This window comes from Trachinotus anak, unplaced genomic scaffold (genome assembly GCF_046630095.1).
Source record: "Trachinotus anak isolate AG129_WGS33_773 ecotype Australia unplaced genomic scaffold, CSIRO_AGI_Tana_v1 ptg000019l, whole genome shotgun sequence".
NCBI classification, from domain to species: Eukaryota; Metazoa; Chordata; class Actinopteri; order Carangiformes; family Carangidae; genus Trachinotus; species Trachinotus anak.
Genome location: NW_027273870.1, coordinates 29,014,252 through 29,029,231, shown reverse-complemented (window position 1 = coordinate 29,029,231; position 14,980 = coordinate 29,014,252). Strand labels below are relative to the sequence as shown.

Sequence of the window (14,980 nt, the reverse complement as noted above, 5' to 3'; positions counted from 1 at the left end):
TTCTGAAGTCTGATTGGCTGGGTTGTATCTGAATGGCAAAAAAAAAAAAAAAAATAAATAAATAAATAAATGTGAGCAGCGTATTGTTTGCTGTCTTGCCAGGAGTTGATATGTTCGTGCTAGCTTAGCACAGAATGGAAATTCCAAACTACAATTGTCTTTACAGTTACTCGTTCATTGTGTTTTCTGCAAATAATCGACTGCAGAGTAGAAAATCTGCTTCCTGTTTACATCAACACGTGCATGTTGTAGTGGGGATAGAGATTATTTCTGATATGTAGCTGATATTGATATTCAATATTGATTTCTATTTTTTTATTGTTTTAGTAGTGTGGAGTAGAGTTTAAGTAAAAAAAAAAAAAAAGTTTACTTAAAACAACTTGTCAGTGTTGTGTATCAAAGTAGACACACACGATACGATGTCGTGGGTTAGTTCCAGAGATGATGAAAAGTAGACTATCTGTGTTGGTGCAAACCAACCTGCAGGAATGCGTGCAAGCAGAGACAGAAACATGAGTGAGAGTGACTGACAGCACTGGGCCTTCAGCCAAATCACCATTAACCAGAAAACACAAGACAATACCCACAGCAATGCATAGATGTAGGAGTCTCTTTGTTGGGTTACAGATTGGATTACAGGCCTCACAGGAGCCGGTGAAGTCGAGCAGACGCTGCCTGACACATTTATATACACACCAGTGAGGTAGACCTGGGGGAAGACTGCAGGAGTTTTTGTTTAACACTTAAGGACTGTCAGAGAACGTGGACAGTTTGAAGCCTGGAGTTCAGGTTTACTGCTCAGCAGCCAGGAATCTGAGGGAGCTGCACCCATACTGGGTGATTCCACACCTCCAGTGCCAACATTTAACACCAATGTTGTGTCCAAATGTGTCCTTTATGTAGTGAGACAGGAACTAATGATGTGGTGGATGGGCCATAGACTGTAAACAAAGATGGACGTAGCCTCTGTCACTCACAGGTTTCTGAAGAGTGGTTCTGAAGCTCAGAGTGGGCTGCACCACCGTCGCTATCTAGGTAGTGCCTGACTCCGCCCTTAACTCCCGGCTAATCCAAAACTCTGACGTGTGTTATGCCGAGACTTCAGTGCATGTCCGTTTGTGGGAATCATACACTCACCCACCTGTCACTCAAAGTGGCCACACCCTCTATAATACATAACTTTAAGCCTTAATAAAATGTAAACAGGTGAGTTGTATAAAAGAGGAACTGCAGGTTTTGGCTTCGTGTTTCAGCCCCAGAGGTTGCCACTTGTGATGGGCATGTAGCGTGTCACTAACCATGCCTTAGTCACACTCACAACCTTTCTCAAGCCTTAACTGTTCGTATTTACCATAGGCAGGTACTGTAGAAACAAGAACTTTAAACATGGTGCCAGAGGGCGTAAAAAAAAAACTTTAAACACAGATGTTGTCTGGGGTTTTTCAGAATCACCCAGTGCAGTGCTGTTGTCTGGTTTGCTTGACCACATTTGCAGGAAACATTTAACTGACATGCACAATGTAAAATAAAATTTTATAAAAGGATTTTTCATTTCACTGTCTGTGTTGTATTGCAGCAAAACAAGTCAGTCCCATGCAGAATAGAAACAGTATATTTTACATGAAATTGAAAATAAATTACCGCCCCCCCAGACAAACTGCTCTTTAAGCCTTAATGTGGTTTTTGGTACAATGAGTCTCAAAATTGCATTTTTTGCAAGAGCTAAAGGTTGTTGTCTTTGTGCAGAAAAGTGACAACCCAATCTGACAACCCAACTAAATGTGATAATTGTACTCCCAGAGTCATATCCAGTTTAAGCATTGTTTCATACTGTTCAGCAATGTGTCTGAGATGTTTTTCTCCTGCCTCTGAAACTGCATTTAGACCATTATGGGACACTAAACTCCAGAGTTATGGCAGCTTTTACACAATGTTTGTGTATCAAATTGATGTGGACGCAGCATTTAGATCTCAGGCTAAAATTCTGCACATAGAAGAGCTTTGCCAAGATTATTAAAAGTCAGCGAAAGTAAAACACAGCAAAAAACAGAAGCAACAAAGGGAGATTTAAGAAAAAAATGTTAACCCAAAGTTCACTTAGTAGCTTTTCCTGAGCTTTCATCCTCAGTCCTCCTCAGCAGATGGAGGAAACTGTAAGATGAATAATGAACTTTCATTCTCAACAAATGAGATGTTTGTTTTAAAATGATTCCTTCACCCTCAAATCAGTGACAGTCTCCTCCATTTACTGCCTCTTAAACACATTATATTTTAGTGCTGATGTCGTCCCCTTCAAAGATTTAAATGACTAAAAATATTTTTTGAAATTATGTTTTTAATGTTTGTCACATTTTATTAAATCCCCGTCCTAACCCTGACTCCGTAAGACACAACAGTGTTTGGTAAAGAAATAAGAGCGAGCGCAGGGAAACAAAGACTGGGACAAAACAGGAACGGGCGACTGGCCAATGGATGTGGGCCGCTCGGCTCTGAGGCCGGTCAACTCACGACCCCGAGGAACAAACCCAAAAGCCATCGCAGACAACAAGGCGCTGATTTTTTTTTTTTTTTTTTTGTGCGGAGGCTCCGGATTTGTTCCCCCCAAAGGTCTTTGTGCTCGTCGGAGTGAACGAAGCCTCCATAACCAAATAAGATTAAGATCACAATCTGAGCCAGTGCTACATTAAAAAGATAAGGCTAATGAGAGTGGCCTGCTCTCTCAACACTGTTACCTCTCATCATCTGCTGATTAAAACAGACATTTTCTGAATAAACCAAGAGGACTGTATTTGTTTCTCTCTTTTTTTTCATGCTCCATTTTTGTTATCAAGATTACAGGTGTCACATTATCTTGATTGACTGGGCTCCTTTTACATCTTTTAGCATTTGCATATCTATCAGTTTATTATTGCTTTTTTTTAAAATAGGAAACAGCTCCATAATTGCAGAGATTTAGTGCAATTATTATATTTACCCACATCCAGATTGTCCTAAGAGGGTTTTCTTTACCTGCTCAAATAAATATCTCAGGGATAACACCTTTCGTACAAAGCTAAAATCTCCCAGAAGCCCCACAGACATGGATTTAAAGCCCTTGTTGTGTTGTTATAGTACATTTTTTCCTGTTTGCTTTAGATAACAAATCTTTGGTTGACCCCGAGGGTTAGGGGAGCATTACAAATTAATCCCAGTTTTAATAAGTCTGTCTTAAGCCTGGGATCTTTACTCGAAAAGAAAGAAAGAAAAGGGGGAGGGAGAGAAGAAAGGGATCGGAGAGGAAAAGAAATATATTAAACCCTGTGATCACAGGCAGCTTTTCTTGTTTGTTATCCCTCCGTTTTACCTTTAATCCAATACTTGCTAATCCAATTTGTCTTTCGGGCTCCGACCCTAACTTCTCCTCATCTTACGGCTTTCTCTTAAATATGCCTGAGCCTCCAGAGTCAGTGACCGCTCCTCATTTCACAGTCCTGCCGGAGCAAAGTGTGGATTCGGGGATATATGTAAAAGTTTACGGGGTTATAAAGAAAAAAAAAAAAAAGAGGAAATCGGAGCATGTTGGCTGCTCATGACGCGAGAATAAAAAGTAAGAGGTTGTTTTAGACAAGTTGTAGCTTCAGTCTGAATATGCATGAAGAGCCATAATCAGATCTTGGGCAGTCACCCACTGAAGGGGAATATTGGGGAACACAAAGGGATTGATTTAATTACTTGGAGTGGGCCTGTGCTTTGGAGCCGCCTTGTTAGGAGGGAGTGAAAAGGCTGGCAGTATCCTTGTGCTAGTTTTGTGAGGAGGGGGTAAAGGAGGGTGGAAGGGGGGGGTGCAGTTGCAGATGGTGGGGGCACTGAGGTAGTCGAGCTCCTTAAGTCACCAAAACTAATCCCGAGTATAAAGCTCTCCTGATTGAAAGGACCTGCATTGATTGCAAAAAATGGACGTAGTGCATTCTCTGTTTAACGTCAATCTGGCCAACATTCATCCTGCTCAATCACCTTCTCTATGAGGAGAATTGTGACAATTGTATAACCTGCTATCTGTCTCTTATTTAAAACATAAAAAAAGCGAATTTGATGCCTTTTCATTGGCGTTTTTGTCTGACAGAAACGTTTTCCACTGACTGTCATTTAGTCCCATAAACGTCTCATAAAAAGAAGAAAACGATTCTGCCGGGTTCCGTAATTCCACTTTTAGTGAGTGTCAGTATCTTGACATAAGACAAGAGAGAGAAGGAAATAAGGAGGTTTTTTAGATTCAATAAAAGGCTGGTTAGAATTAAGATTTTTTTCCTTTTTGCCTTTGATTGTTTTAAAAGTGTAAAAACCCAACGCAAGAAGCGCGGCGGATATGCAACTGCCTACCCAAACGTGCACCTCGCAGTCACTACAACAAGGTAAATTAATTACACACATGTGTACATATTGTCTTTATTCGAGGACCATTATCTGCAAGTTTCATCTCGCGGCTGCTCCCCTCTACGGCGTTTGTCTTTGTCTGAAAACGATGACAGATTCAAGGGTCTTTAGAGGGAAACAAAGCACTTGAGATATTTTGAAGGGGGGGTCGAAGATGTGAGACTCCAAAGCAGAGCTCACCTGATAGATCCCTGAGAGGTGTTTTCATCAAAAGGCCCCTTTCTACTACACAGACTCAGACAATAAAGCCCAGCAGAGTGGATTCTAGTGCCTTGTGCTCAACAGGCACCGGTGACAACGAAGCCCTTAATCATCTCATGACAAAAGCCAAAAGGCATCATCCTATTGAGCAGTGTGCTTCGCCGCTAATATGAGCTACTGCCCAGGAACCTTTCATAGGGCGCTGTGCTATTAAAGTGCTTCTGAACCAGCCAGCGGGAACCTAGGCCCATTCACCTTTCATCTGGGAGCCTGTTGTTTAGCGGCTATAGTGGAGGCCGGCTCAAGATGTTAGTGATCTCATTACAGCGGTTGTGAGAAACAGCCTCCAAATTTGAGCATCTCCCTTCCCCTTTCTCTTCCCTCCTTTTCAATTTCCCCGGCCCACGATTCTTCCTGCGTCAAAGGCTTCGCCCTTGCGTGGCCATAAATTGATTATTACTTCGCATTCGCAAATATGCCATTTTCCTGAAAAGTTTACTCATCCACACCCCCTGTAGCACTCTCTTTCTTATCTTTTCTTTTCGGGGAGGTATACTGAATGGGCGGCCAGGTTGAAAAGCGAAGAGGCCCCCGGCCTCACAAAAAAACGTTCAGATTTCTCATTTAGTTGTCTTTATGCTGCGAGCGCCATGTGGTCCTTGAAGGTGTTGAAAACATGGGAAGCACCGGAGGGATCAGAGCAATCTCATTAGCATTCGCTCAGAATTGGAGTGGCCCGGCTGTATGGCGAGGCCGAGTCCTCTGTCGGGCCCGAGACGGCAGCCTCTGCCGCTGCGCCCTCCGCCTCTTTGTGCCTTTGTGTTCTTTCAAGATTTTTTTGTCATGTCGGGCTGCTTTCCTAGGCAGGACGTTGCCAAGAGGATCATGGGAAAAGACAATATCATCACTGTCCGGGACTTTGTCAGCAGATGGACAAGTTCAAAATAAAAGTGAAATTGCACAATAAAATTTGAAGTCACGTTAGGTGCGTGTTTCCTCCGTGAACAGGAGAAAATTCCACTAATGTAACTAACTAGGTTCTGGTGACAATAAAATAGTAAAAATAAAGTTTTGCTACCCAGACTGAACCTGATGGGTCCTCACAAATGATCAGGTTATGGTTATTGGGATCATACAGATTCAGAAAATTTCTTGGATTTGGTTTGATTTGGGGTTGTAACTTATAACAAAATGTCTCTGTCTCCATGTTGTCCGCCTGTGCCCGTATGCATGCATATGGTAGAGAGTAGCCAGTGTGTTGCATTAGCCTGGAGCTAACAGCTGGTAATGAAAAGGGTGAAATAAAGTGAAAACAGACAGATTTGGGGCGTGTAGAACTATGCACCCAAATACACAGAAACTTTCCATAAAACAAACTATGAAATCATTTGAAGAACTGAACCACAGCTTTTTGTCATGATGCAAACTGAGTTTTGGTCCAGTCAGCGTGGTTTTCTCTATACCACACACTGACAGCTCAGCAAACCCTTTCTCACCTCAGACATCTTGACTCGGGTGTCATTCCTCACATTAATGGTGACTGCATACCCTTTAGGCATTCCTGTTCCAACACGATCATGGTTTTGTAAACGTTGAGTCACTGGGACACTTGATACAGTATCTGAACTGAGTCATTAATATTTTTAGCTGAACCTGTATCTACTGTGCAATACATTTAAAAATTTCAGGCATTTTGTAATTTTTGTATGAAATTTACTAGTTCAGATACTGAACTATGTAAAAATGTAGCTGTATGCTACATGGCTTCTATGATGTTGGGACTGCTTAGCTCCACGTTAAGAGCTGAGTTTGAATTTAAGCTTAATAATTAGAGATAATTAAGGTTAGTTACAAGTTTGTATTATGGTCAATCATATTTGTTCTTGGATCACCAAGGCTAACTGTTGGGTAAGCTAGGCTAACTACCTTAACTCAGGTAGCAAAATCTTTAATTAAGAGGCTGAAATCCTCTGTCCCAACCAAAAAAAGACAGAAAAAGTCTCAGTGTTTCTGCATTTTACTCAAACAAATTTGTGTTTGAATTTATCCTCTCTCCCACGACTTTAATTTGATTAACCAAACCCAGCTAATTAGCAATGATCACTCCGCTTGTGTAATCGTTAAGTGCTCGGCTTCAAAATACTAGCTTCTCTTTAGCTTCAGCTTTATTGAAATGTTTTTCAGTTTAACTGAACCAGAGAATATTTCCTTCATGTTAGCTGAAATGTTTGATGAGACTACAGACTGCAATTTCACTCACAGGGATGTTTTTCAAAAGGAAGATAAAAGCTATAGCTTGTAAAAAACCGTTTCCTAAAGGACCCGCTGATGGACTTATATATTTTTTCCCTTCCTCCAGGGAGGGTTCCCTGTTTCCAGCTCCAGCTCTGCCTCCGTTACCCACAGTGACACCTTGGACTTGCACAGAACAACCACAGCCTTCAAGGTCACCTCCACAGGAGCCGCAGGACGCCACCATCACCGCCTCCTCTCCCTTCATGTCCGAGTCAGGCAGATTTTCCGACGTCCAGATTTTCACATTTAGCTGCATTAATGATTTGTTTATTTATTACAAACCACGCAAATGTTACCAAACCTTCTGTGGGCCAGCTCCAGTCCAACAATAAGTGGCTGACTGATGTAGTGAAATGTGTAATGGCTGTAGGTCTCAGTGGAAGGGTTTATCTGCTAAATCCCAGCAGTTGGCCCTGCTATCGTGGACAATGACCCCAAATAATGTCAACAGCTCATTTCCACCAGAGCTGGGCCTGTGTGTTTGTGTGTGTCGGGGATGGGGAGGTGTATATAAGCTGCTGGTGGTGCAGCAGCTCAAAAGCAGGTTGATGTGATTGATATGAGGCCATTTCTGCTCCACTCACCACATTACGTTGGACAAAGCAGCGGCTCGAGATTTGATTTGAAGATGCTGAGTCAAGGATTTTCTCTGTTAATCTGATCCGAGTTAAAGCGTCGCGCTCGTACTAACTGTCACTAATGTTTAAACTTTATTCTGTTTGGTAAAATCAAAGCAGATTCACAGATGCTCATATTTTAGAAAAAGAAATGGGTAAAATGAAGCTGTGAGATTTATACTCAAAGACTTTATACAAAAAAACAAACAAAATACACATTATTAATTTGATGCTATTTCTTTTTTTGTTTATTGATTATAATTTATAATTTTTCAAGCAATGATACCAAATATCTGATGCTTACAGGCTCCTCCAGGGTGAGTTTTTCTTGTCTAACTTTATAAGAAACTGAAGGTCTTTGGGTTTTTGATGGTTGGATGTGAAGCCATCACCTTGGAGACCTTGGAAACATTTAATTGATCGGTTGTTGGATGAATTGATAATAAAAATAGTTGCTAAAGCCCTACCTGAAAGGATGCCTGTAGCGATTTGTGCTGTTTTGAGATGTTGGACTAATGATTGCATGTTGTGTCACTCATCTTGGATCCTTTTTTTTGTGTTTGTTTACATTGGACTATTTCGTCACTTTCTTTATCTATTACACAAAGTCAATCAGTAAATCATTCAATCGATTTTTTTTGTTGTTGTTGTTGTTTTATTTTGGTTTTTTTTTTGTTGCTAATTTGGTGAAAAGGCTTCTTTGTGGCCTCTCTTCCTCAGCGCCTGCCCAGATTAAAGTCAGGCATCAGAGAGAGCGTGAGCCGAGGACAGGAGAGTGAGCAAATCCAAAACACTTCAAAATTTGTCATTAGTGCGGCGCTACATTCTTTCATTACCGAGTTTATCGGAGCAACCAGCCATAAGGCGCAGGTTCATGCACCCTTGAGCACAAAGACTCAAGTTGTTCTACATTTACAGAATCATTTAACTTCTTTAATTATTCTTTAAATTACAATTGCAAATAAAGGCGCTGCCCGTGGTGGTTATGCATGGCCTGCAAAAAGAGCAACATTTTTAATGATTACTTTTCACATCGTACCAAACTAATCTCCCATGGACAAGAAATGAATGAAAAAGGGAAGATTTTCTCTGCCATTCTACTTTAATGGAGGGTGCATCAGTCATCAGGCACAGTGACTGTTCTGGACCAGATGTTGCAGAACTAACCAACAATTGGGCTGAAAATAGAAAAGGAGCAGGGGCGGGGAGGTTGGAATAAATTAATTGCTAATTTCTCAGTCTTTGATGGAATTAGGCTCACTTCTTTCCCCCTATGTGCTGTGTGAATGTCCATGCGTTAAACGTTTTTTCTTCTCTCGCCACCCCCTCTCCCCTCTTTGCTTTCCTGACGGTTAAGGGCCACCCAGAGGAGAGTGAGTGATGCAAAACCGAGGAGTAATCCCTCTGTTTATTTCGGCTTCGAGGCTCGGCCCCAACCTCTGCCTCTATTATCCTGAGGATTTAAGGCAAACTTTCATTTATTGGCCGGCCTCCGTTCTCTGTCCAGGCTCCTGAGCTCAGGATACCCCCCTCCCTGAGCCTCTGTCCCAGTGCGAGCGGATTTGCATAGAGCAACAATGCATGTTGCCGGGGCAGTGGCCAGTCAGTGGTGGGACAGGCCCGCTCAGAAGCGCAGTTTGCTCAGGCAGCGCTGGGCTATAGAAGAATGTGGCCTTCAGGGGGGAAGGAGCGGCACCTGCGTGGCACGGCGGCCAGGCCTCGCCGCGCCGCCGAAAACAGCAGATGTACTGCAATCTGGACACTGACTCCTTTTTGTCCCCATTCACACAAATGAGCAAACAGGGCAGGAAACACTCGGCCAGAAATACACAAATGGGCTTTGGGAGAGGGGCGGCGCCTCCGAGATCAGAGTTCACCTGATAAACCACATAAAGGTTGAACTGATTCGTGGATTAAATGATGAATTCAATGTTTTCAAAGATTTGCCTTTTTTTTTGGGCTCATGTGACAAAACACTATTAACCAAACCAAAGAAATAATAAGCAAATCAATGTGCAATAATGATAATAATAATGATAGTTACAGCTGCAGTTTATCAGTAATTCTAATTATTTAACACAAACAATGTGAATCAAGCACCATAAAGTTATACACAACACATACACAACAACCTCACAAACTGAACTTCACATTATTTACTTATTCAGTGTAATGTACCTTTAAACAACAGTTGAGGTGAGTGTGTGTTAAAGCACTTTGAGTGGTTGATAAGACTAGAAATAAAACTACATAAGTAACATATCTGATTCCTCATTGAGCTCCATTCTTTCCAATAACTATTATTCTTCACCATTAACACACACTGTCGTTTATTTTTCCCACACACACCGTCCTGCTGCTGGAAATACTCACTAAGGCACAGAATGTGGATTAATCCGCCTCTGAAAATAGATCCCAGCACATGCTCTGTTTCAGCTGGTACAGTGTTTCAGGAAGTCACTGAGCCTTTTGTCTAAAATGAATTTCTACATGTTAGAGTATCGTAACGTGTGACGTCACAGCCACAACAAATAATCAGCTTGTTTCTCCACAGTTTATTGGCTGTGTCACTATGTGTGTGAGATCGTGCACGGTGAGCCGGTCACCATATGTTCCTCAGGTCCTCGTGCATGACACCGTTGACTCGGCGATGCTCAGGATGAGTGTTGACAGAGCAGCGGGAGGGGAGGGGGGGGTCACATAATGTAAAGCACTGGCCTGCAGGGAGCTGAAAGCTCCTTCAGCTACAGGTAAATAAGACCACCCACCCCCACGTCCACAACAACAGGCCTTATCTCCACCCGCCACAGACGCCACCTCCCTCCTCTGCTCACCCTCAGATGGGAGATAAAACCAGGAGAGGTGGGAGATAAATAAAGAGCAATCACCTCAAATTCACGTGATGTCACCTCTTCTCCTCCAGAACGAGCCTCAAATATCAGCTGATAATTATTTGTAGTTAATGTATGTTTCCCACAGGTTTTCCTTTTCTTTTATCTCTTTTCCAGTTGATGGGAAACAACCACCAGCCTCCAGCCAGATACTTGTTCATGTCGCCTGAGGCAGGTAACACAAACCCACCTGTTCCTCATAACAACACTTCAACTCAAACCACATGTGACACATTCTGATTTTAAAGAGCTGTTTTCTTCATTTAGTTTTTTTCTTTTCCGACATCGTGACAGTTGTTTACATCTGGTTTAATGTAACTAATGTAACATTTCTATTGATAAGATTCATATTAAAACACGGGTAAACAAGCCGAACTTTGCTGGTCAGACTGAAACGTTGATAAAAGTCCACACTCATGCAACTTCTTTCTTTCTTTGTTGGTGTCGTAACTGATGGACTGAAATGATGAAAATAAGTCACAAGCTGTACAAAAAAAATTCTTTAAAGCCTTATCTGTGACGAGGAAGTGAAGCCCCTCCCCTCCTCCCAAAATTCAAAATACCTGAAAATGGAAACGTGCATTTCAAAAAAAATATTTTGCTCACTTGAAATGGTCACAATTAATTATAATTATATCATTAATTCACATAACATCCCTCAGTGGAAACCGTTCACAATTGTTTTGTCAGCTTTTCTAAAAAAATCACTTCTACTTTGAGCGATGGAGATCCAGCTGCTGATGCTGCACTAGAAAGACATTAGAGTAAGTTATTCCTGATTCATGATTTAATGATAAAAACTGGACCATGTTGGTCCCTGTGTTTTTTATCCTTCTGTTCATGGTTGAACTTCCGTTCCGTTTGTGGATTAACTTCTATTTATTGTAAAATTTGTTTTTATGTGAGACTTAACATTCAAAGAGAAATTCTCAGGTGAAAAATCAACATATAATTTTTATTATTTTTTTCTTTCAGGACAGTTTTACATCGTCAGGTGACCAAACTTCCTCTTGAGTTTCTCCTCAGACTGGAATCACAGAGTTGGTTGTGTGCTGATGTTAACACAATTTATTGAAACTCATTGTGTCAAATACAAAGAAGCTTGAGTGAAATGTATTAAAAATGAAATATTACAGTGGTTCACGTGTTAAATGTCTGAAACCACAGGCACTTTGAGTGAAATGTGTAAATATGCAGATTAAACATTAAACATGAAATATGGCTTCATGTGTGATGTGAAAAATCACTTGTGCAAATGTTGTGTGAATTTATTGTGCAGAAAAAGTCCAAAGTCCGCGTGTTTATGTGACTTTGAATCAATGTGAAGCTGAGAAAATTGTTTCTTGTGGGATTTTATGTTGTTTTGTACAGATGTGTAATTAAAAGCAGACAACCAATAAAAGGAGGGAAATTTAAATCCAGTCCCTTGAAGGCGACTGGTTCTATTCCAGAATCTGCCAATGTGAAAAAAAAAAAGATTTGTTGACTACAACAAATAAAAGTTTTTATAAATTGTAAAAATAATGAGCGATGAGATGAAGACATTTTCTTTAAGGAACAACAGTGAAGCTTTGTATTTGCCACCTCCAGCAGCTCCTCATGTGTGAGCAGCTTTCAGAGCAGCCGTGGATGAGCCGGGTGTGAGGAGGCGGAGCGGCTGATGGCACCACGCAGCTGATATTGTCCTAATATCTGTTGACAGTCGGCTCCTCTCTGCATAATTGGCTCCACCTCCCCCATTAGTGGCGGCTCTGTTTGGCTCCCCAGGGCATGTGTTAGAACAAATTTGAGGAGTGTCATATTGCACGCATTTCAACAGGGCCAACAGGGTTAGACTCACATTAGCGTAATGAATCAATCTGCTCAGCTAATGGTTGAACTAACTCCATTAGGACATGACTGGGACTCAGCTCCTGATACAGATCAGGAAATTAATGAAGAACTGGAAAAGTAGTTTCAAATAACATAGAAAAAAGGGAGATATTACATTTGAATGTCTTTTGCATGATTCAGGTGAACAATTACAGGCACAATGAAAGGAAGCTGACTTCAGATTTCACAATAAAAGCCTTGGAAAATCAAAAATCAGCAGTTAATGGCATTTTTCTGTCTTTTATTTCAGGTTAATCGTCTAGAAAACTGATGCAACTGTGTGTTTGTCCTGGTGGCTGAATTTATTACATTATTTATAATTATGGGAGACAAGTAATGCTCAGTTTTAAACAGGATATATACAAAATTACAGAGGAAGATAAAATTGTTTCACCACTTCTGTCCGACTAAAAAGGAATTTAAAGGAATTCATCAGCTCTGGTGAATAAAAGAGGAAACCAAGAACAACCAAAGAGTTTTTCTGCTAAGTGACGCAGATTTAACTGAAAAACAAAATCTTCTTCCTGTTGAATCCGACCTGCAGTTTGTCAGTTGCATCACAATCCCAGGCATGTGGATGTTTTCAAACCAAGAGGCATTAAAGACAAAAGGAAATAACAACTACTTAAGTAAAGGGCCGGCCGCCTTCGCACGTGAATGGAGGCAGATTATTGGGAGAGATTGAGTCGGTGCTAATTAACTGATATGAGCATCTGAATGGAGCCTGTAACAGGCTGCTGACGAGCAGCTGATAACCACCTGCTGAGACGCCAGGCTGAGGAAACACTGCACAGACACCCACAGGTGACCAGGTCACGTCAGCCAAGATGGTGCTCAGGTACAAGACTGTATATACCTGAGAGAGGGAAAGAAAGAAAGAAAGAAAGAAAGAAAGACAGAAAGACAGAAAGAAAGAAAGAAAGACAGAAAGAAAGAAAGATTCTCTCTTGTCCTCTTGAGTCTGCAGGAGCCGATCAATCACCTCTTCACTGTCCTCCCCTCTGATCAGTGTTAATAGGTTCATCAATAACTGGTCTATGCGCTGATCAATACACACACAGGCTCTGAACTTCACTCAGCTGTTAAACACATGAGATGACTGGAAAATAAACTCTCTGACATTAGTTCAGTCTGAGGAGTCTTCATCATACGTCGGCTCGTCACCGAAGCTGCTTCATGTTTACATTGATGTTACATTTTGTTTTTTTTTAAAAATGCATCTGACAATAAACCTCTTGAATCTTGAATTACGAGCTCCAAAAAATGTGAACTTACATTCGCTGTGAAAATGTATAATCCAGTCTGTGAATTATCTGTGTTCTCATTTTAATGCCCATGAATTTATATGTGTCTGTGAACTGTACATGTTATTTTTGTTCTATTTGAATGAAGGATTTAATAATGATAAAATGTGTGTTGGAACATTTGTGTCCAGCCTCTTCTGATCTAGATGTTTTTAATTTGGTGGAATCTACAAATTAAAAAACACTTTTCAAAATAAAAAAATAAATACACAGGAGCATGTTAAAGTCATCAGAGCTGTGACGGGATTAATTTCAACACTGAATATTGTGTCGTGAACCATTTGACCCTCAACTCTTCAGTTTGTGTTCAGATTAAACAAACGAGATATAACGTGTTAATTAACGAACTTTAAAGGAGCTGGATTTTGTTCCTTCTGGACAGCTGTTTCCTGTCTTTATGCTAAGCTAACTGACTGTAGATTGAGAGCAGTATCAAACATCTTTCCCAAAATGTACAACTAAAACTAACAACAGTGGCTTTAGGAGAAAGAAAAGTGTTGATTCCACCACCGCTGGAAGTTTAACATCCACAAAATAATGGCAGAAAATAATCATGGTGAATAAGTTGAACCCTGTATGTGTGAAAATGACCTGGAGCAGTGATGGTGCGTTTGGAGGCAAAATAAAAACAGGAAATTCCTCCTTTCTCCCACAGTAAAAAAGGAAGCAGAGACTTCAGTCCATCACATCCAAACATCAAGATCCTTTTATTCTGAAACCCCAAACAGCGGCCGACCAACCAACAACACCACCTGCCCCCCGAATCTGCTAACTCCACCCCTCCTCCCCAACACACCCCACCCACCTCCTCCCCCCGCCCCTCCCTGCCCCCATCCCGCCAAATCAAAACCAAACCAGTGCCTTTTTTTATCTGCAGATTCTCAGACAATGCCTGGAGGATCCCGTAGCCTAATCTCCCCCAATCCCTCCCGTCCCCCTTTATCCCACTGTTAAAGAATGTTTGAAAGGGCGACACTGAAAACTGAAAAAAGAGAGAGAGACCGAGGGGGTTGGAGGGGGGGTCGGTAACATCTGGGATGGTTAAAAAAAAAAAAAAAGTAGAAAAAAGGACTAAACAGCATCAACAAACGCACAACAGATTATTTATCAATAAGAATTACAATGTGAATTGAAGTGAACTCTTTATGTTATTGCAGTGAGAATCAATGTGTGGATGTGGAGAAAAATTTAGGATTAAACATAAACACAATAATCCTCCTTATTTAGCCTTTATAAAAGGCATGTAAACATTTACCACCAGCAGATATGAGGATAATAATAATTTCATTACACACCAGCCTCCACGTACGAGTGAACATGATTCTAAAGTTAAAGATGTTTTTTAAAACAAGCCTGAAGAATCGTCTCTTTCCCTGATGAAAAAAAC

The 14,980-nt window shown here is 41.1% G+C and overlaps 1 protein-coding gene across 2 annotated transcripts in view; it reads right to left on the bottom strand.

Annotated features, from left to right (window-relative positions):
• LOC139636012 (malate dehydrogenase, cytoplasmic-like) overlaps positions 1–14,980 on the bottom strand; it is a 171,774-nt gene that overhangs the window by 58,728 nt on the left and 98,066 nt on the right. Inside the window, exon 1 of one of the 2 annotated variants that reach the window (XM_071503658.1) lies at positions 14,780–14,789. The exons of the other annotated variant lie outside the window; for it this stretch is intronic. Coding sequence (XP_071359759.1) covers positions 14,780–14,781 — 2 coding nt within the window. The 5' untranslated portion in view covers positions 14,782–14,789. Of the gene's footprint in view, positions 1–14,779; positions 14,790–14,980 lie in introns of those variants that run through there. 2 annotated transcript variants of the gene reach the window in all.